Source organism: Clarias gariepinus, chromosome 23 (assembly GCF_024256425.1).
Source record: "Clarias gariepinus isolate MV-2021 ecotype Netherlands chromosome 23, CGAR_prim_01v2, whole genome shotgun sequence".
Lineage (NCBI taxonomy): Eukaryota > Metazoa > Chordata > Actinopteri > Siluriformes > Clariidae > Clarias > Clarias gariepinus.
In genome coordinates, this window is record NC_071122.1 from 15095814 (window position 1) to 15118672 (window position 22859).

At 38.4% G+C, this 22859-nt stretch overlaps 1 protein-coding gene across 5 annotated transcripts in view; it reads right to left on the bottom strand.

Annotated features, from left to right (window-relative positions):
* Window positions 1–1661: 1661 nt before the first annotated feature.
* Window positions 1662–22859, bottom strand: part of fbln2 (fibulin 2) — a 74786-nt gene continuing 53588 nt past the window's right edge. For 4 of the 5 annotated variants that reach the window (XM_053483945.1, XM_053483940.1, XM_053483943.1 and 1 more), the window contains 9 exons: window positions 21903–22037; window positions 18314–18454; window positions 15681–15824; window positions 14205–14333; window positions 13297–13422; window positions 11486–11602; window positions 10897–11025; window positions 8131–8254; window positions 1662–2893 (listed from right to left, as the gene is read on the bottom strand). In XM_053483945.1, coding sequence (XP_053339920.1) covers window positions 2539–2893; window positions 8131–8254; window positions 10897–11025; window positions 11486–11602; window positions 13297–13422; window positions 14205–14333; window positions 15681–15824; window positions 18314–18454; window positions 21903–22037 — 1400 coding nt within the window. In that variant the 3' untranslated portion in view covers window positions 1662–2538. The remainder of the gene's footprint in view (window positions 2894–8130; window positions 8255–10896; window positions 11026–11485; window positions 11603–13296; window positions 13423–14204; window positions 14334–15680; window positions 15825–18313; window positions 18455–21902; window positions 22038–22859) is intronic. The other variant, XM_053483944.1, reaches the window with a different exon arrangement.

Genomic DNA, 22859 nt, shown 5'->3' on the forward strand with positions numbered 1-22859 from the left:
TATTCAGGGTCGCGGGGACCTGAAGCCTATACCAGGATGGCTTAGGACACGAGGCAGGGTACACCTTGGACAGGGGGCCATTCCATCACAGGGCACACACACACACACACACTTATTTACACACACTAAGGTCACTTACACACACTAAGGTCATTTGTGAACGCCAATTAGCCTAACCTGCATATCTTTGGACTGTGGGAGGAAACCGGAGTAAACCCACCAAGCACGGGGAGAACATGCAAACTTGAGGTGCAAGGACCCTAGAGGTGCAAGGCGACAGTGCTAACCACTAAATCACTGTGCCGCCTAAAATCATATACTTGCATTTGTTCTAATTGCATAAATGAGTAACATAATATTAGAGCTTTAGTATCAAAGCTTTAGCACCACTGCACATTAAATATTTACAACACTAAGGCTATAAATTTATTTTATAAACCAAATCTAAAGGTTATACATATTATATACAGTGTATTTCTTGATCAAGAAATAGATAGCCATTTTATTCAAATAAACAGATAAATAAAAAATAGACAGTCAGCTAAGATCCTACATTTATCTCCTTCCAGTTTGAGCTGCATCACAGATTATCCTCAGGGAATAAAAAATCCCAGTGATATAATAAAAAAATGTACCCTTAAAATATCTGACTACCAAGTGCATTAATTCGTGATGTGTCCACTAACGCCATAACCGCCAGGTCAGTTTTATCTGAAGATTCATAATTTCCTGCTAGTATCTTTATCACAAGAATGAGCGCTTGCCTTCCTGGAAAATAGTCATGTATATTTAGCCGTACTGATAAAGAGCACTCGGGGAAAGACGATAATCAGTCAAAGACTGCACACTCCTACACACGTGTAGAACACCACCTAAATGACAGGAAGTGGCTTAAGGTACAATTTTGTTGATATGGAGGGAAAAAAGTCCATCCCTAAGACATGGTATAATGGAACATGCTGTGTTAATCCTATTGATAACTGAAGCTAAACTCAATGTTTTATGTTACACCTAGAAGAATCGTCTAAGATATTGTGAATTTGTTCCACAATCAAAACAAAATGAGAGCTATTTTCTATTTACTTTAGTAGGACTTAGTATTATACTAAGTATAATTTCCTATATTGCTATTACACTGACTTGGCATCTCTTATCCTACTTAAGGCAGCAGTCTGAGGTTATCTGAGGTGCTGTGGAACTCACACAGCTGTACACCCTTTTCCGATACCCACACAATGGGCGGGAAGGTTGAGTGGCCTCTAGGGTGGACCAGTACATGATAGCGCATGAGCTGATGAGGATTTCATCAAGGAGCGGGCCTACACAACCCTTCGTTTGGAAGGCAGGTCCAGTAAGCTAAAAACAGACTGCTTTTCCACAATGCGATAAGCAGAGATTGTTTGAGCTTCAGGGTTGATGAGGTACAAATCTGCCAAAATTCTATTTAGTCGACGACCTGGACATGACCTTAAGAATTAGATCTACATTTTGTAATTTTGTTGGCCAGAACAGACAAGAAAAACATTATCATAGCACCAAAGTAGACAATGCAGTTTTGCTTTTTGACCAGCAGGTGGTGGTGTTTACCTACTGTTCCAAAGCTTTACAAAAACTAATTGAGACAAATAATTTTTAAAGAAAAAAAAAAAAATTACTTCAACTTTATAAATCCGCATTGTGGGTCCGTTATTTATTGTTTATTTATTAAACCAGTGGTGATTTAAACTTAGACATTGTTTGAAGAAATGAGCTGATACTTTTACCCTGAGAGGATTGGATAATATACAGAAATAGATATAGAAAGAAAGAAAGGAAAAAAAACCCTCCACATAAAAACGTTTAAACATTTCATGTCCTCAGTGCTGTATTGTAGCTCACACACACTCTAAGTGTGACTGTCAAATGTGCCTTGCATTAACAGATACAAATGAAACAAGCAAAGTACAAATATTACAAAATATTATACATCCTTTCAGTTGCAAAATATGAATCACAGTGATTACAGATGTTGAAGAGAAGTGCTGTCGATGTACTCATTAGGAGTACATACACTGATGCAGCTAATTATATTTTAGAGTACAATAAGTACAATAATTGTTCCTTAACTGTCTAAGACGTTTAGTAGCTAAAATAAAGGGATACAGCACTTATGTGAGGAACGATTAAGGATCCATGTTATTTTCCATTCCATCCTTCCCACTGTTTTGCTTTGCCAGGAAGCATGCTTTGTACAAATAATGACACAGTACAGAAAAAGTTGAGAAAAAAAACAAACTGTTAAAAAAAAAAAAAAAAAAAAAAATCTGGCAATTGAGAAATGTAGATGGAAATCAAAATATTTCTGTCTTTCTATTTCAAATCATTACAGAACACAAGCTGTTGGATTTGGAAAAAAGAAAAAAAAAGCACAATCAAACCTTTTTGGGACAAGCGTCTTTTGAAAATCTGTTCAGCAATGCGGATAATGAGATATTCTGACAACCCCCTCATGAACTTAGCTCCCTATGAAAGCAAGATGTGAGGCAACACGAGGTGTCATCACATGGATTGCACTATGATGAAGACGTAGATGCGGGTAAGGAATGTGGTGACTGTGCCCTGGCGCAGCAACTTCATCTCCACGTCGATGAGGAAATCACGCGGGCCATGAGGCTGTCGCTGCAGGTACACGGCTCCGGTAAAGCTGTTGAGCCTGCGCGTGCTAAAGTAACCTTCTTCATTGCCACGCGGGATGCTAATGATGATGCTATCACCCGAGTAGGCTGGAGAGGGGCCGATGCGGAAGATCTGCGCCGGGGTGACGGTGTTAGTCTGGAAGCTTAGCTGGTAATAGGTGATATGGACTGGGATGTTCTGGCACTGGGAGCCGAAGCAGCCTATCCTCTCACAGCGTCTATAAAATATAAGGGAGGTTAATAAACATGTGGAAGGATATGTTTGATAATTTGCATTACTTTTGTGTATTATCAACAATCATTTCAAAATACCCTTAAATTAGAGAGAAGTAATCTTAGAGCTCAATCAATTTTAATAACAATATACTGTGGTAGGCAGTAATAACTGTGTGTGTGTCCAAATATTATATTACTGTACATACAGTTCAGTCTGTAAGTATCTATACCACTTTGTCCTATATACAGGGGCCTGGAGCCTATCCCAGGACACTTAGACGCAGGTACACCCTGGACAGGGTGCAAATTAACTGTTTCGTAATTACAGCTATTTATTTTACAAGATCAAAAGTAACCAGATTGACTGAACCGACTGCTAAGAAACACCCTGACGAGGTGTTCCCTCGTCCCTTATTATTTAATGACAACTTTAACCAATAAAAGGTCATCTTTGCCAATCTGTTCCCTATTACCTATTCCTCCCATTAAACCATGACAGCTACTAATTCTAAAAGATAAATGTGCATACACCCAGCTGTCAAATCTTTTTAGCCTGTCATTTATACGTGCTGAACTATTTTACTTTGTGTGACAATCATAATCAGCTGCCCAGAAAGGAGAGGAAAAAAAAAGCTTTTTACAAAGCCAGGCCAATCATACACCCAGATATGAAATTAATGCAGTTTGCAGTCTCACTAAGATACGTAGCTTTGCCACACAGACGAGCGTATTGATGTGCTACCTTTGCAGAATCAAACCTCATTAATTATTCTGCATCATACCACAGTGCTGTTGAATTGTTAAATCTAATTGGACAGAAGGTGTTTCATTCTGCAGCAGCTCTGACAGCAGTGCTGGTGTTCTGACAAATCGTCCTACTTATTGAAAAATCCTACCAAGTTATTCTGTTACATTGCAGCTGCTTATACCTGACAGATATTGGGCATCAGGGATCTTCTATCCTACCTGCAAAGAGCCAGTGTGGCTACAGGCTTCATTCAAAGCACATAGGGAGCACACCTGATAGTTGATTGGAAACCAAGAGGAACTGATTTAATGGGTTTGTCTGGCTGAAATGAAATGCTGAAGCCACACCGGCCCTGTGCAAATAAGATTAAAGTGCCCTGTTCTTCATAATCTAAAAAGAAATGGACCGTCTTATTCAACGCAGTAAATTGTCTTAATCATTATCATGATGAAGCTTTCTATAATTTGAACAGTAAAAGCAAGATCATCCTGACCAGACTCTTTTTTTTTTTTTAAGTTAATAAGACCAGAATGAATAATGAAACATTCTCTGTTCTAATACCAATCCTGTGGTGAAAGACACACTGATCATTACTGAAGATAAATACTGAAAACTCCTCTATTAAAGGACATCCATTATTTCATTAATTCTTTTTTTTTTATTTAATGTGTAAATTTAGACATTTATAGACATGAGCCTGTGTTTTATCCTTTTTTATTCGCTGGGATTTTAAACAAGACAATTAGATTTTTCCCCCAATATGACCTCATAAGAAGATACCCTCATACAGAGTAAAGGCTTTCAGTCTGGGTTGGATCTGTTTTCTGTTGTCGTCCTATTTGTGTTCGGGTTTGTAAAGTGCACTAAGCAACTGAATGCAAGCCTGACGCTTGGCTGAAATCCTGCCTCCGAAGTATTTCTCCGCACCTTTACACACCAAGGATCTGCAGCAGTATTTTCCTTCTGATCTCAAGACCAGATACACATACATACATCAGGAGGTGCAATGTAAGATATTATCATTGTTTCAATGGTGTGGCTGCAAATTATGCTTGTAATGTGTCTGAAATTAACATTCAATTTCATAACTCTGTGGCTCATCACCCAAACTGTGCCTGGAATTGCCTACTAAATGCACCCTGCGTGAAGTGCAAATTGCATTTTAAGGCCACTGTGAAATGTAAAAACAGTTAACAAAAAAGCACTCAAAAGGCTCAGGACCAAAGAGGAAATGGAACTTTGATAACAAAGATAATGTGTTAATAAATACATTTCTTATTAAATAGTCTTCTGGATAATAAGGAAACAGCAGGGCATTAATACGGCTAATATGCGATTTGGTCACTAATGGGTTTTAATTAAAGCCTGTTGTTTACATAATGGGCTGCTGCATATAAAAGTGTAGGATTAATATTTACTCCATTTTCTTGTGGTTGACTGCCTCCATAATGCCGGCAGCATCACAAAACCCAAATTACTGTAGTGAAATTCTTTATTTTGAGTTGTTTCACCAGGGTTCCAAAATAGACATTTAGTCCATCAGTTAGTTCCGACCGACTAATATGATTGGACGAGAAGCAGTCCACAAGTGGTGATAATAAATGGTCACAGCACTTTGTTGTTAAACTGTATATGTATTACTCCGCATCCTAGGTGTTCTAATAACTGTTAATCACACTAACAATCATTTGCCCACATGGCTGTAAATGGGTCAGTATGGTACGCAAAAAAAAAATACATCTCATAATGTTATGTCATCTTAAACAATTTATCTCTCTAATAATAGCTTCTAAGTCATTCGGAATTGCCTTCAAGTTGTTTTATTCATGTATAAGCTGAGCTATGAAGCTAACTACCTTTTAACACAAGACTGAATCCCCAAATCCCCAATCACAGTCAAACCCCTAATCAAGGGCATTACTTGCTGTGGGGAACAAGTGATTAGCGCACCAACTTTCCATTTAATGCTATTTGGGACTTAATTCTGCAACCATTTCAGAAGAGGAAGATCCCAAAAGAGCTATGGTTTAGGAGTTGCACTCCTCCAGTCTTCTAACAATGACAATTTGGCCCTCATCAAAGTCCTCACGTTTGTCCATTTTTTTCTGATTTCAATGCTCCAACTTCAGGGTCAAAATTTTTACTTGCTGCCTAATATATCTCAGCCACAATATAGCTCAGTATGTAATGTAGACGCGTGTTTGTGACTATGTATGTCTCATTTTGGCCCATCCAGCAGAAGCTGTACATAGATTGGACATGTGTGTGTAAAATAAGCACTTTTTGATCAGAGACAGGCTTCTTCATTTCTCAGGCTAATGGAAAGCGTGCTTGCCAAGGGGGTGGGCAAAGTAAACCTGTCAGCAACATGGATTTCCTTATTTATCCAGTGTGTTCCATTGCTGGAACACACTGGCCCAGAGGGACATACAATAACCCTTGCCCGTTGGTTTGTATGTGTGTTTGTATGTGTACTGGTGCCTTTAAATCAAGGCCAACATTTGCTTTTTTCAATAATTTGTGCTGCATCGGCTTTTCTGTGCTCTCGGACCAGGCTGGGCTTTGGTCCCCATGGGCATGTGTGAGCCATGGGTGCTTATGATCCTGTCACTAGTTTGCTGGTGTATAGTTGGTGATTAATGTTATTCCATTGACCTGACGGTGGTGTTAAAGTTATGGCTGATCGGTGACAGCATCAATTCTTCAAGGTGCACTTGCAGAAATAATAATAATAAAAAAAACTCCAGTTTGGCCACTTGTTCCAAACATGTTGGTGATATCTAACCACAGATCATTTATGGTTAAGTGCTGCCTTGAATCCTTCTGTCTCTTCACGTCATCCCAGACAGAGGAAATCATGTTGACATTAGGGCTCTGGAGGAGCCAAATCATAATTTCTAGGACTCCTTGTATGTTTGTGGTCATGTCCTGCTGCAGAATAAATTTGCGGCCGATCACATGCCTCTCTGATGGCATTGCATGATTTTGCAAGGAACATCCACCATGTTTTATTGTAGCCTAAGGACACTCATTATTGCACGACTCTCCTGCAAACAACCTGCCTCCTACTACAGTCTAAATGTTTTAAGTTTTCAGTCCAAAGCACCATGTCTTGATTTTGTGCGTATTTGAGTCACTTAGCCTTGGCTTCTTCTTTCAGGAAGATCCCTTCTGGCCAGACCTCTCCTAACAATAGATGGGTGTACCTGGGTCCCACTGGTTTCTGCCAGTTCTTAAATTATGGCACTGCTGAAGATCTTCCGATGTCCGAGGGAGTAATAATTTATCTCCTACAATAAGTTTCCTTGGCTGACCACTGCATCTACAGTCCTCAACATTGCCTATTCTTTAAAAAAGCTTGAATAGCATATCTTGAAACCCCAGCCTAATTTGAAATATTGCCCGGGAGAGACCTTGCTGATGCAGTATAACTACTTAGTTCCTTGATGCTGTGTTGAGTCTTGCCATCCATCACCTTACCTTAGAAGCAGAGTGTGGCTGTTTCTCACTTTTAAGCCTCCTACACAGCTGATTCTGTTTCAGTTAATAACTGTGTTTCAACCAGCATTTGAATTTTGATGGTCATTAGCACCGCCTTGGTATATTTGGTTAATCATACACTAGACTCTGATCCTACAAAAGTCCTGACTTTGTTAACTCCTTTTCGATTAAAGCTTAAAGCTTTTCAGTCACATCTTGATCACGTCACTTTAGACCCATTGTAGTGGTGTACACAGGCAAAATTATGCAAAAACTTATTGACTTGCCTGCTAATGCATCATTTAAATACCCATCTTTTATTTGGCATTAGCAGAAGTATTTCAGCTTCTTATCTTGAATGTAAATGAACAGAACTGTAATTAATTTTGAAATTTAAATATACAGTGAAACCGCTGTTTGCGAGTGTTCCGCAAGACGAGCAAAGATTTTTAATAAATTTTGACTTGAAAAACGAGCAAGTCTTGGTTTACGAGTACCAAGTAACATGTATCACGCATGCGCTTCTTGTTTTAACGCCGAGAATCACGTGATCACAAATTCTCTCTTTTGCGCTGTGGAATTGTGGGTAATCGTCTTCCCTGCTGGTTCTTAGTGCGCATCCTTCACTGGTATATTTAACATCCCTTTTACGCTTGTACTGTTTACTATAACACTGTGAACACGTGTGTGCACGTAAAACATATTTTATTTTATGTTTGTAAGTGCGTGTGTACAGCGCGCGTGTAAAGCAAAAGAAAGTCTCGTTAAAGAGGTTAAAAATCCACAGCTTGCCCCTTCACAAAACACTCTCGCCTTTACACCTCCCCCCACCCACTCTCAGCTTCAGACACACATGCACACACACACATATACACTATCTGCTCTACACAGAAACACTGCTCTGTCACGTCTTTCTGTTAATGTTTTGAAATACAAGCCCACTCCCAGGAACGAATTGTGCTCGTAATCCAAGGTTCCACTGTAATTAAGATTTTAATTAATATCACTCACGTGTCCGACACTTTCTTGTAGTTCTCAGGGCATGTAAAGGACATGCAGCGAAATCCTCCCTGGATGTTGTAGCACGTCTGGGTTGCTGAGCAGTTGTGTGTTCCTGCTGCACACTCGTCAATATCTGAAGCACACAAAATGTCCATGTCAGCTGAAAAATCTCTGAAGATTACAAACGTTGTTCTTCAAAAATGTGATTTTATTCCTATTTTAATGCATAACATTTGACTGTTACTATAGTTGTTATGGTTATTATTTAGAATCATAATAACATCAATTTTAATCCAACTGCGATTCCTTATACAGCTACAGTAACTAAAACTATATATATATATATATATATATATATATATACAGAAAACAACATGACTCTAAAAAAGAGGACGTATTATTTTATATTAATTTATGCAAATTAACACTCGATGCATATCATGTGACACAATCTTTTTGTATGTTTTATTACTTGTATATTTTTGTATTTTTCAAAAATCTTCAAAATCTAAAAAGTCCTTATATCCGCCTCTTTCCTCACTGTAAGAAGACTTAAGTTAAATGTGGTAGGTGCTGTGCTGGTCTTCTTTTTGCCACGAGCCGGTAACCGCTGCAGCAGCTGTAATTAATTATAAACCCCATTCTACGGATGCGAAGAACTCGTTACAGCTCGCCAGCTTCAATCCACACACCATTACACTGAGTGAGTGCTCATGCTAACCTGAGGGAATCAGAGCTCCTTCCTCCCACATCGTTCTCTATATCTCCTTCTGTCAATCTTTCCATCTCCATCCTGACAATCACAAGGAAAGGTGTGCCCTCTGCCCATGGGTGTGAGAAACATTACATGCCACTTCACTAAGGTCAAGCTTATATTTCAAGTTCCACATGCTTGCAGATTAAAGAAGAGATTCAGCAGCCTGTTTGTTTGACTCTGATCGGGAGCTCAGATCGGGAGCCAGGAGGAGTGTAATATCTCCACATAATATTTAAGTAGTCAATACAATAAGTGGTTCCAAAGTATTTCTCGGTGTTAATCTAATTGCTGCCATGAAACTATTGCTGTTTACATTGTTATTGTTATTAGTTGCAGAGTACAAGTGGTTCTAGTGCCACAGTGTAATTTTAAAAACCAGTACATAGCAGGTCTCAGCAGGAACAAATCTAAAAACAAGCACTGAAGCCTTTTGGTACAGTGCAGAACTGCTTCATATAGATGTTGAGAGGGTGTACAGTTTATGTTACACATTACAGTTTACACTATATTTTGGATAATGGATACACTGACTGATTGGACTAGTGATTGGAAGGTACCAGGTGCGAACCCCACCACCACCAAGTTGCCACTGTTGGGTCTTGAACAAGAAGCTTAACCCTTTGCATATGGATAAAGATAAGAATAATGGTGTCTGCTAAACATGTAAACACAATAAATATACGAAGGCAAGTAATACAGTACATGCTTTGTTTCTGTGTCAAGCGCCAATTAATTGGAAGGGCTCGTTAGAAGAAATACATTACTCCTTTTTGGGAAATCAAGTCCAACAACAAGGCTAAGCCCTTCTCTATTCTCCATTCAATTGACTAATTACAATTCCAGTAGCAATTCCTTTCAAATCCAGCTCCCCTAGACGCCTTGGTGCAGGGGGGAATACGGTATCTCCTGTCTGCGGACCTGGTGAAGCAACTATAGGCTCCCATTAATTCACTACAATCCCCCATCACTGTTCGTGTCATAGATGGCAAACCCATCAGGTGGAGATCCTTCACCCATTTCACAGATCCCCTTCTTCTGAAAGTATATCAAAGTGCAATTCTATTTATAGTGAACAGGTAGTTACACCTTGTGACCCCGGCTGATCATGTACAGCACATGACATCCAGCGTGTACGATCATGCAGAACTTGTGCTACATGTCACGTTGTACTTATCTGCTGGATATACTGTACTACTTGCGCGTCCTGTACCTTTCTGAGGGATTTACCACCATTATAGTTGTTCTGCACATATTTCCAATGCTTGTTGGCTACTGCTCTTAAGGATTTGAGATTCAGATTTTAACCATTGTTTCATTCTGAATAATAATTTCTTTTTTTTTTTTTTTTTAACTCCTGCCTGTTTGACAGATTTGTGGGCTGCAAGGAATGTTTGGAAAATACTACATCATTGGCAAATTCTGAATGTCACATGAATGTCTGAATAAAAACAAAATTGTACAGTATACGGGCCAAACAATTTATCCATGCATCAGTGCATGCTTGTGTTGTGACAAAATATAACTTAAAGCAGGTATTAAAATAAACTGATGTATTAAAAGCATAAACTGTTAACTTAAATATTTTTTATTTATAAAAGGATACACAAATCCCCTTCACACACCTGATAAAATTCTAGGCAGGTGATGTGCACAGGTCCGAGTGCAAATGAGTTATGAGGAATATGGGACAGTAAATAAAAATTAATTATTTTATTTATTTTATATTTTGGTGGATATATTTTGGTGGATTTATATATATATAATTTGGGAACACCAAGTAGCCTAATCTGCATGTCTTTGGACAGTGGGAGGAAACAGGAGCACCCTAAAGAGACCCACCAAGCATGGGAAGAACATGCAAACTCCATGCAAACAGAGGTGGGAAGGCAACAGTGCCAACCACTAAGCTACTGTGCTGCCTCTGTGTGATATACATTTTTTTTTTTTTAAAGAAAAAAAGGAAAAAAAACAGCTCTTCACAATGCATTGGAGAAATTGAAAATCATATATAAAGTTACCTTGACATGTGCGTCCATTGGCTGACATTGAATAGCCATGAAGGGGGCAGGCACACTGGTAGCTGCCTTGAACATTCACACACTGAAAGGCGCACATGTTCCCCATACTTTGAGAGCACTCATCAATATCTACAGGCCAAAAAAAAAAAAAAAAAGACATGTTAGTCATGAGTGGAGCGATAAGAGCTGTTGATAAATACAGCACTGTGAGCACTTACGGAAGCAGGAAGAAGTTAATGAAAGAATGTGTGCATTTCGACATTAAAAACATATGCCACCTTCCGTAAGGAACAATGACATCTGTCATAGCAGACAAGATAAAACGAATCCCATCGCATTCTTATTGATCTGGTGTGTCTTCATTCTTAGCTTTAATCAATATGCGGCAAATTACTATTTGCGTCCTTTGCTTCTTTTCACATCTTGTATAGATTGTTCTCATGAAAAAGTGAGTAGCAGAGCTGTTAAATAAATAATATGTCACCTATATTGATTTATTAAAATACATCCTCTCTGGAAAGCCACTCATCTTTATGACAGCAGTGACCGTAAGTCAGAGTATAATAGCATTTAAACAAATGTGACTCACCTTCACAGGTGTGGCCATCCTCCTTTAGATAATATCCCACACGGCAATAGCACTGGTAGGAGCCATAGATGTTGGCACACTCCTGACTGCAGGGATTGTTGTCACATTCATTAACATCTGCAAATTACAGGGGACAATAGTGACAAAGAACTTATGAATCATGGTGTTATACTGGTGGATAACAATTAAGGCTGCACTAAAACAACAACAAAGAAGCGATATAAGCAAATGTTACAATGTTTCTTCATGCTGATGTAATATAACAGCATAACATTACTCATTAAACATTCTTCATAGCATAATGAGTACAATGTGTACAAAACACCATTTTTAAGATACAGTACCCACACATAAACACCAGGCATCATTTTATCTAACTGTACAGCCTCTAGGTGGTGCTATCATACATCAGCACAATCATAACTTTGGTCATTCATTTCCAGATGTAATAAATGACAGCAATCCTGTTAAATTCTGCAGGCACGGATTTCCTCCTTAAACCGAATGCCAGCTTTGCCATGTTATATCAAAAAAATTGGTGTTTTCAGGTCAAGATGTGTGCATTGTTTTGGTTCCTGTGTGGTCTCCGTCTATGTACTGTTACTGGTTGTCTCACTACTGTGTCAAGATCCCTTGTACTTTTTTTTTTTGTTTACCCCCTGAACATTTTTGCACATCAGGTACTTGTGTTACTTTGTTCTGGGTGAAGTATGAGTTCTCCGTGTTGTTTGTCTGACCTTGTTTGACCTGTTTTGTTTTCTTTTAACATGTCCAGTTTGCACGTGCATCCTCCGTCCTTTTTCGACATGCACCATTTTTAAGTTGTGTGTTTATAAATATCAAGAACATTCAATGTTGGCCCTGTTACACAGTGGACCATGGGTGCTTTTTAATTTCTATTTTTATGAGGCTATGCTATTAATTTGGTGCTGCTGCATAAGGTGACATCCTGAATAGCACCGTGGGCCACCACTGACCAGCCAAGTCCTTGAAAACGGCAACCTTAATGCCACTGCCAGTGTAATGTGACTAGGGAAGTCATCACGCTTGATTAAGGTCCTTAAAGACCTCTACAAAATCATGCACTCCCCGACTCAATCTTCTGGTTTCACTCCTTGTCTCTGTCCTTCTCTCTCATGCTCTATTACTCTTCTCTCTGTCACTTTCCCTCTTCACTCCTTCTTCGTCTAACACTCAGAGACTCTCACTGTCATTCTCAGTCATGCTTACTTCTCAAACTGTTGTCGTCTACCTCGCTCTCATTTTCTTTCATCTCTTATGATTAGTTTTTAATGACCAAACCTAACACCACCTACCAGGCGTGTAATAGTCCATGTACTGTATGCATACAGGACCATCCGGTCTGTTTGATCTGAGTGAATAAAGCTTAGATTAACTAGTGGTGGGTGATTTTCCTCATTAAGTTGGTTTAAAAATTGTTTTAACATGTTTTTAATGCCTATAGAAAAGCAAGTATTTATTAGTATTTATTTTTATTTATTATTATTATTTATTTATGTTTATTTTTAAAGAAAGAAAGGTATGGTTCAGTTTACAAGCCTGAACACGATTACATGTTTCTAAATAAAATTCTTAATAAAAAAAATTTCATGTCTTTTTTATTACTTTAACACCCCTAAAACATGCTATGTTGTGACTTTAAAATTGAGGGAACACCTCTTTTAAAAACTTTTTTTTTTTAAACCCAGAAAGAAAATCACTAAATTCCTGCACTTACTGTATAAAAAATACCTCAGGGGTAACAGAATGGGTCATGACTGCAGTTTAATAAAAGAATAAAAAATTCACACCTTCACAATTCTTGCCATCAGACGCAAGGGAGAAGCCTGTGGTGCAGGAGCACTTATAAGAGCCCACGGTGTTCTCACATGTCTGAGAACAAAGACGCCCTGGGTAGCGCCAGCACTCATTCACATCTGCCGAGGAACAGAGAGGCTTAACACTCGTTCCAATTGTCATGGAAGCATATGTGTTGGCTGAGCAAAATAAAATAGTTAAATAATAATAAAAAAAAAACTAATCAGGATCTCTTGATAATAAACAACTTGCAGAACTAACACATTTGAGTTTGTGCTGTTATACTAAATATCAGCACAGCTGTGATCCCTTGAACTCATCTATTGTCCCTACAACAGAATCACAGGGGTGCTGATATTCAGTACAACGGCACTCTCTCATGTGATATTGTTTAATATTCTGACAATACAACTATTTTGTTAACTAATTGTTTTTTTACTAAATTTAGGTTTTGTTTTTACTTTAACTCACAGAATGCAAAGATATAAATTGCATTTAATATTAATCTGTTAATATATGCATAACTGTGTACTTGGCAACTAAATAATAATAATTTTTAAAATCTAAACTTAAGAACACTACATATAGTAGGCCTACGGTTTCTGGACACATAAGCATCACATTTGTTTTAATATTAGTTTTTTTAATGGACCACTTTAACATTTATTCCCCTCCATTCTTCTTGGAAGGCTTATGGCTGTGGGAATGTGCTCTTTCAGCCACAAGAGCATTTCTAAAGTATGGCACTAATGTTTGGAGAGGGGGTGCAGTGAGCATTCCAATTCATTCCGCTACATTAATTGGGCTTTATTAAGTCAGGGCTTCGTGCAGGATGCTTGTGTTTGTGCACGGAGCAATATTGGGCAAGTCTTCAACAAGTGCAGGTGTGTGTAAAACTTACCAATGCAAAGACGGCGAATGGCATCATACTGGTAGCCTGACTGACATTCACATCGGTAACTGCCAGGGAGATTGTGGCAGATCTGTCCCTCAGAACAGCGGTGCGTTCCAGTTACACACTCATCCACATCTGCATACAGAGCAGGACACAGTCAAACATATCAGACCTGCTACTCCTCACACACCATTTAACATCACTGCAATATTGCCGGAAGCACACAGATACTTGGACGATTACATCATGGCCAGTACTATGACCATTGGCTCCATCAACTGCAACTCAATGCATATTAAAATAACAGTTAAGATAAGTATTATAGTAATGAAGAAAAAAGTATAAGGAAGTATAATAAGTAAAAAGCAGGTTGACCAAAGCTGTAAAATATGTAGCTGAAATTTGCACTATTTGTATTATTTTTTTATTCGAATTCAGAGAATCACTTGCGTTAACCAATAGCTATTCCATCCATGAGTTAAAATGAGTAATGTCATAATAAATGCACATGCATCTGTGCATTGAGTACACATATAGTCATTGAGACTCATACTGTATAGTCATCACTATATGCTTAAGAAAGAAAATGTATGCTACAGTAATTAATACAAGTTAAATGTGTACAGTAGTGCACCCTAATTTCTTTATATTTTGCTACCAAAAGCTAGACTTTCTTGTATTTTTAACGTAGTCATGATGAGGAATAGTTCTCCATACTTCCTTTGGCTCTCATTTTCAGTCTACTCCCCATACCTGAGCAGCGGACGGCGTGTGTTTGTTAAGCCGCATAGTGACCTATGAATCAGTTAAATTCAAACATTAAAACAAATCTATCTTAAGGCATGAACCAGTGAGAAACAGGTGCAGATGATGAGAGATGATCAGGCTGGTGATTAGTATACTGGTGATGCTGAATGCTGAGTGGTTGGAACAGATGAGAGGGGAAATGAGGTCGCTGCCGAGGTTGTTATATAAACAACAAATTTGTAAATCTATCTTACTGCAGTAAAACATTTTTCACATTTCTTTAAATGAATCTACATAATGAAACTAAATGAAATGAAATAAAAAAATAATTTAATATAAAGAAGCTTTATAAAGGTTTTATATAAGCTTTTAAGTTTTTACTTTGTTACTATTACTTTTACTTAACGGCATGTTAACATTAACTGATACAAAAAAAAACAATGTTAGTTAAAAACATTTAGTGTTGCCTTAAAATAACGACTTTAAATATTTAAATCTATATCAAATATTCAGGAGTACTACTTCTAAAAATAAACAACAACAACAAATATAATACTACATAGCACATAGTTTCTGCTGTATGTGCAAAAAAAAAAAAACAGTAACCAGCTGTAACATTAATATAAAATGTAAGAATAAATTGATTCCATTACCTGAGGTATGAGAACTTATTTTATTACCTAAACCATCTGTGTGTGTGTGTGTGTGTGTGTGTGTGTGTGTGTGTATGCTCACCGACACAGCGTGAACCATCAGGGCTGGAGTGATATCCTCGGCTGCATAATATAATCTTGCGCTGGCAGGTATAGGAGCCCACAGTGTTTACGCAGTTAAAACCCTCCGTACACGGCTCTTTCACAACTCTGCACTCATCAACGTCTGAAAGACAGCCAGTGGTAAGATATAATAAAATGGAAATGAAAACTTTAAAATGACATTTCGATTTACAACATTTAACTGCTGCCATTATGAATATAAAATTTCAGAAGTGCTTTGTAGTCTTAAAAACATCCCAACACTAGTGCACAGAATGCTGTTAGAGATTCAATGATGAAAATTTTTATTTTTTTTATGTAGTTAAATATGGAAGTACTTGGTGAAAAGTTAGGTCTTGTTTAAAGAGTTTTTAACCGATACATGTTTTCCGATTATCTTAAAAGACAGAGGGTCAGGTTTAGCCTTGCTAGAGGCTTGAAAGGAGCCTGGTGCGGAGTGGGATATGATAAGTGTCATGGGCACATGATAAAATAGGTGGGCACAGGTCAATTTTTGACTTTTGCGGCCAAGCCCTAAAGTTTTAAATCTGTAGAGAGCCCCTGGAAATCAGTGGAGGAAACACATGAATAGGATGGTCTGAGTGAACATGGGGAGGTTACTGGGGTAACTAAAGGGGCCGATATGCCAGAAAAGAATTGCATCAGTAAGGTACTGAACAAGCACCTGAATTCCCTCTATGGATAGAAATGTCTGGATCCTTATCATATTGTTAAAGAAAAACCTGCATGAGTCAATGTGAAGTATGAAATATAGTCTAGGACAACCCCCAATGCTCCTGACATGTGATTGATTGTGACCTTAGAATAATCCTGGGTAAATGTTTCAACTTACCTACCGTTATTTGTTTTGTAGCTAGTGTAGGTCATGTATACAAGAACTAAGCTCAGGCTGGGTGGAAAGGCTATATCATCCAATTACAAACCTTCTTTATCCTTTCTGTGTATCAATAAATCGACGCATTTATGACCAGATCATTCAAGGGTGAGATATAAATAAACTAACATAAGGGATTATAGACTAAAAAACTGAAAAAAAAATAATAATAAAGTATATAGAAAAAAGGCTGAGCAGAAGGCAGGGAGTAGACAGGAGTGGAGTCCTAGAGACTGAGAGGCTAAAACTCTTATGATGTTTGGTTGAAGGTGACGGAGGTGGTGGGACTAAGGTATGGTTTTTTACAATATTCTTTGACCATGCATTTGTAAGCACTTGAAGAAGTCACCCCAACATGCATAGTTTGTCAAAACATGACAGCATACCCTGGTCGGAGATGGCAGTGTCACCTGAAACCTGATGCCACAAACAATCTCTATGCACATTTTAAAGAACAACATGATGCAACGTCTCGGTGATATGGGTGTCATTGTGTGCTTCAAGACACCATCATCTACGTGCCAAAGAAACCGTCCAACCATACTTGGCTCAACGACTTCTGTTTAGTATTTTGAGCAGCTAGTCATGTAACATACTGTATAAAGATCAGTCTTCCTACCACACTGGACCCATTTCAGTGATACTACCATCCTAACCACTCTGCTGCCACCTACCTGTCTCTGATGAGCTGGACAAAAAGATGACAGTTAAGTGACATTTAACTTCAGCTCAGCATTTGTTACAATTCCACAAACAGTTCAACACAATCATTCCACAACAACTTGTTGTTGGTCCAAAAAAGCTAGGTGTAATCATCCTCTCACTTTGCAACAGGATCATGGACTCTCTGACTGGTATCGTTCCTTTGCGCTCAGTCCACTGGGGTTTACACTGTCCACTCCCAGATGTGCTGTAAAGTATTCTTGCTTCAACTACAGCTTGACCTTTACTGGACCCTCCAGTACTAATACTAATCGCCAAGCCAAGAAGGCCCAGCAGGATCTCAATTTCCAGCAGATGAATGAAGAGCAACAAACTGCCCTCTCCCAACCTCCACATCTTTTACAGAGGGGCAGGAAAAAAGCCATACTCACTGTCTGGTATGGGAACTGCATATTTTCAGGCAATAGGACCTGGTGAGGAAAGTTGCCCGACTTTAGGGTCTTTCTACCCGCAATAGACACCTCTTTTAGAAAGTACTGCATCTCCAAAACCACCAGCACTGTGGATGATCCCTCCCAGGCCTTGTGTGGATTTTTTTACCCTCCTGCCACCTGGTAGAAGGGTAAACAGGACAGTGCATCTGTACTGCCCAGGCATCTGCACTCCCATGAACACCACTATTTAAAAAACTGCCAACATTCCAAAGGACTAATCAGATCCTCCATCTATCATGCCACATGTGCACTTTATAATGCTGCTATTAGATGCGTTATTATTACGACTCTCAGCTTACTGTTATTCATGCCACTTCAACCCACTGCTCTGAAAACATTTCAGTATTTAAATCACTTTGAACTGCTCTGTTATCCTTTCTAATTGCCTTGTGTATTTATAATTTGTATTTTGACTTGACTAACATTATATCTTATATGAAGCAAACAGAGAATGAGATACGAGATGTGAGAAGACAAAGAAACTTCCTGTCTTTCTTTCATACTCACTCACTCGTTTGCTCACTCACAAACATTTGCTCACTCATTCCGCATCTCTCTCACCGATGCAGTTGCCGTGGGGGTCTTGAGAGAATCCGGTAAGGCAGGGCTGCTGCTTCGGGCTACAGCGGAATGAGCCGTGTGTGTTCTGGCACTGGAATCCCAAACCACAATCATGGCTCCGCGCAGCACATTCATCAATATCTGAGGAGACAGAGCAGAGCAGGTGTTAGTGCAGCCTGGAGGCCTACAGGTCCGCAAAGCTGACTGCCAGAAATCATCATTAAAGTCAACTGATTTGTCTAGACACTGACGTTAATGAGGTATGAGTGCATGATTGATAATTCGTTTGATGGAGATCTGTGAACTTGAGCGAAGCACCTGATTAACGAACACGCAAACGCAATGAACAGTAGGTGGCACTGTGGTTCAATGTTAATGCACAGAGCCTGCATACAGTATCACACCTCATCACATTGGCCAACTCTTTTTCTGCTGGTTTGGATTTTTGTTCAAAATAAAAATAATAATAATAGTTTGTGTTTTAGTTAGACTAACATGAGTACAGCATAGCAGAGCAGCCTGATGAGAATAAACACCAGCAATGGTGAAGTGTTATGGGATATTCCAACATCTCTAAGCTTTAGTGCTGGTAATTCTCTACCTCTCTTTCAAGCACATAATTAGTTCACTCTCATGTTTTCCCCTTTGCCAATAATTATCTTAATTCTCTGTATACACTTCTTGCGCTATCCAACACTCAGTACTTACATAAAGGAAATAAATTAGATAACCTTTCTCCGAGCATGAGTGTGTCTATCATTACTTGATGGATTTACATAATAATTAACGTATCTGGTGTCCCATAAATGCTGGATAATGTACAAAAGCAGGCCCACTGCAACTAACTTTAATCAGTATAGCACTATAATATCTTTTTCAAAGCATGTTAGATGATGAACAAGGCCCATGAGAGATGTAAGGTAGAAGTCAGAGGATGCAGTTCGTTCAGTGTGTGCATTTACGTTGCCTGGCCCAATTTTATAGCTGCATCTCAGACTTGGAAGCTGGAATGCTGCCATGCTGCTGATAACATAGAAGATGGACCACTCCAATGAAGTGTTTTCATAAATCCGCTCAACACTTTAAGGCAACGGCAGCAAATGCTAAAATTCGGTTTGCGCTTATTCGTTTGGCAGACATGCTTTCCCAAAGTGACATAATTGCGACAGTATACAACCCAAGAATACCACTGAGCAGCTAAGACTTATAAGGATACCACTATTTTTATGATATATATTTTAAATCTTAACCCTTATTTTAGCCCTTAATCTGTAGCATGCATGTGATTACTACTAACAAAAATGCCAGAACAGCAAAAACTTTTTACTTACACTCGCTTAAAATTGAAGTCTAAGGTCGGGGCAGTCACACAACTATATTTAGCTGGAATATTAAAAAATGCTTCTGTATTTCTGTATCTTAGCACTTACATTACAGATGTGCTGAACATAGATCAGGTTAAAAATACACTTATCTTTTGTAATACACAGTCACGATTAACATTTTCAAAAAATCATGTTAAATAACAATCATAAGAAACCGATGTAGAGCCTAAAAAGGACAGGAAAGCAAGAATTTCCACTATTTCAGAGTAGATTAGGGTATAATAATGATAATATGCTGCATTTGACATTCCATGGAAGTTTAGGAAATCTTTTATTAGGAGTCTTAAATTATTTAAATTTTGTTATTTTTGACCTCTGTGTGATTGAGCTACAAAGCCAGAAAAGGAACAACATAAATCTTAATGTTTTGTTAGCAACAAACTAGTCAGCCAAATCTAAAGAGTGATCACAAACACACACGTACGCACGCACAGTATATACAGTGTGTATATATATATATATATATAGAGAGAGAGAGAGAGAGAGAGAGAGAAAGAGAGAGACAAAGAGAGAGAGAGTATACACAGTATATATTTATTTATTTATTTACAGTGTATACAGTATATATCCTTTTCAAAACATCTACCTGTACAGTCAGTATTATTGTAAAAATGTATCTGTATGTTAATCAATCTAAGTAAATACTTATATATTGTGTTATAATGTTTATTTTTTTTTCCTGTTCAGAAAATATGAGTTATGACTTTTAGTAAAATGCAGCATTATCAGAAATCATTAGTAGAACTGACTAGAGTGGCAATCATAAAACAAGAACCAGCTGGATGGTAGATTTTAATCTATACACACACACACACACACACACACACACACACACACACACACACACACACACACATGGATATGTATTTTTTCCGCAATTCTAAAAGTGAAACTCCCATATTCTACATTCATTAAGTGAAAAAGAAATCTATATTCTTGTGAAATAATTTCTATGATTATGGCTTATAGCTCATGAAAATCAAAACTGCTCTTTCCTAAGATCAATCATGAAATGATTTACAATACAAAAATGTCCAACTTCTGAAAAGCATGTATGGCTCTTTTAGAATGACTTACAGCAGCAATGTGGCATGGGATAGAAGCACCCCGTCTCTGTCAAAGCTCCACTACCTGTCAAAAGTTTGGACACACCTTTCTGATTTTGATTTCTTTCTACACTGTAAAACGATGCTGAAAGCATGCAAAATATGTTAAATCTTCTTTGAACAGTTGATTTTGAGTTGTGTCTGCTACTTATGCTCTGTAAATCCTAAAACGGCTTTAATCTACAATTAAGAGTTTACTGGTGATATCTGAGGCAGGAGGGTAACTCTTAATGAACTTCTCCTCTGCAGCCCCCGAGGGAAGTTTTGGTCTTGCTTTCCTGTGATGATCTTCATGAGAGAGAGAAAGTTTCATCATGATGAGTTTTGCAAATGCACTTTACAATACTGTTCTTGCAAGAACCTTCATGTCTTTAAAATAACAACCGACTGTTCTTCTAATGCCGTATGTGTTATTTCCAGTCATAAATCCAGTATTGTTCTGGAATGTAGAAAATAAATCAAAACTTTTGACTGGCATTGTTTGGTATATAAAATACCACTGGTTATCATGGGAATGTAATATCACGTAGAGACGATTTAAAGTTACACAACCCAAAAAGACAACCAGAGTATCCCATTAAGGATCTTGCACAAGGGCTCAAGAATGGCTTTCTGGTCTTTTTTGTGGCTTTGAACCTTAACTGTAGAGCTACCTTTGTTCTGAGCTCCTAGATAAAAAGTAAAGACAATTTTCAATCCCTGACAACGTAGTACTAAGGAGAACACTATTGCGAAGGGATTTTTCTGGATTTAAATCATTTTCTTTGTATTTCTTATCGCATACTAAGAAACACAGGCACAAGACAGTTAATTCACTTACAGTGTCATTGAAATCAATGAATTATGAACTGCAAGGATGGTGCATGGACATTTGCACACTATAGTGTGGAGAATTACAACCAAAGAGTGCATTAGGGTTGGATGAGGGAGGGAGAAATAAAAAGAGAAAGAATTACATTCACACTCACCAAATCCTCAGTTTTGAGGCATAGAAGAGGAAATGAAAGAGCAGAGAGTGCAAGTAAGTGTCAAAGAAACAATGAAGGAAAGTGAGATAAAAAAAAAGAAAAGGAAACAAAAAAAGAATGGAATGCCTACCTTCACACACCCCATTCCTCAGCTGGTATCCACTCGAACAAGAAATCTGCCTCTCACACATGAAAGCCCCCACTGTGTTCACACAGCGCTCGTTGGACTGGCAGGTGTGTGTGTTTGTGACACACTCGTTCACATCTGGAGACCAAAAAGGGAAGTATGTTTTACTCAACACAGTGAACCTTCTGAGTATACAGCCTGAGATGGGATGAAGGCATGGCTATGGAAGGCTTCTTTGGCACCTAAACAGACTAGAGCATTTCCATCATGATTGAGCATGTGGAGCTGCAACCAGATGGCACCAGCACAAACAAACACAAATACAAACATATAAAGACCTATAAAGTATCACAAGTAAAGCGATACTGACAAATTGTTGGTCATTAGCCTTAAAAGTGCCACATCCACCATGTGGCTCTGGTGTTCTAAAGTTCTGCTTTAAAACTGTAACTATGGCCACGAACATCTGTTTATTAAGTTTTTTTTTTTATTATTATAAAAATTATGCGGACATGGCAGCTGATAAATGATTCGAAACTTGGAAAATTTGCATTAGAGTGAGATGGGAGAGAAAGCTGAAGGTAATTATTTCAAGCTTAGACAATGACAGGTGGCTGAGCCAAAAAAAGGAGGATTCACTGTGATGTTGTTGCCAGGAAAGAAAAAAAAGAAATGGTTGTGCGTTTGGAAAGGATGGCGCTTGTTAGGGTGTTTGTGCTGTCTCTTGGCCGTGGCTACTGCTGAGAGAAAAAGCATGAGGTGCCTTATCAGTGGCACACAACGACGGATAACAGCATCACAAGAAATACATCGATTCACAACACGAGTGTTTACGTGCCTGAGGGGTGAGACACACCTTATTGTGCCTGAGCTCAAATCTCCTACCATGGCATCATTAGAAAAAGGTCACAAAACAGCCGATCCTGGGATAAAACAGCTATTGTACAGTATGTAGTGTAT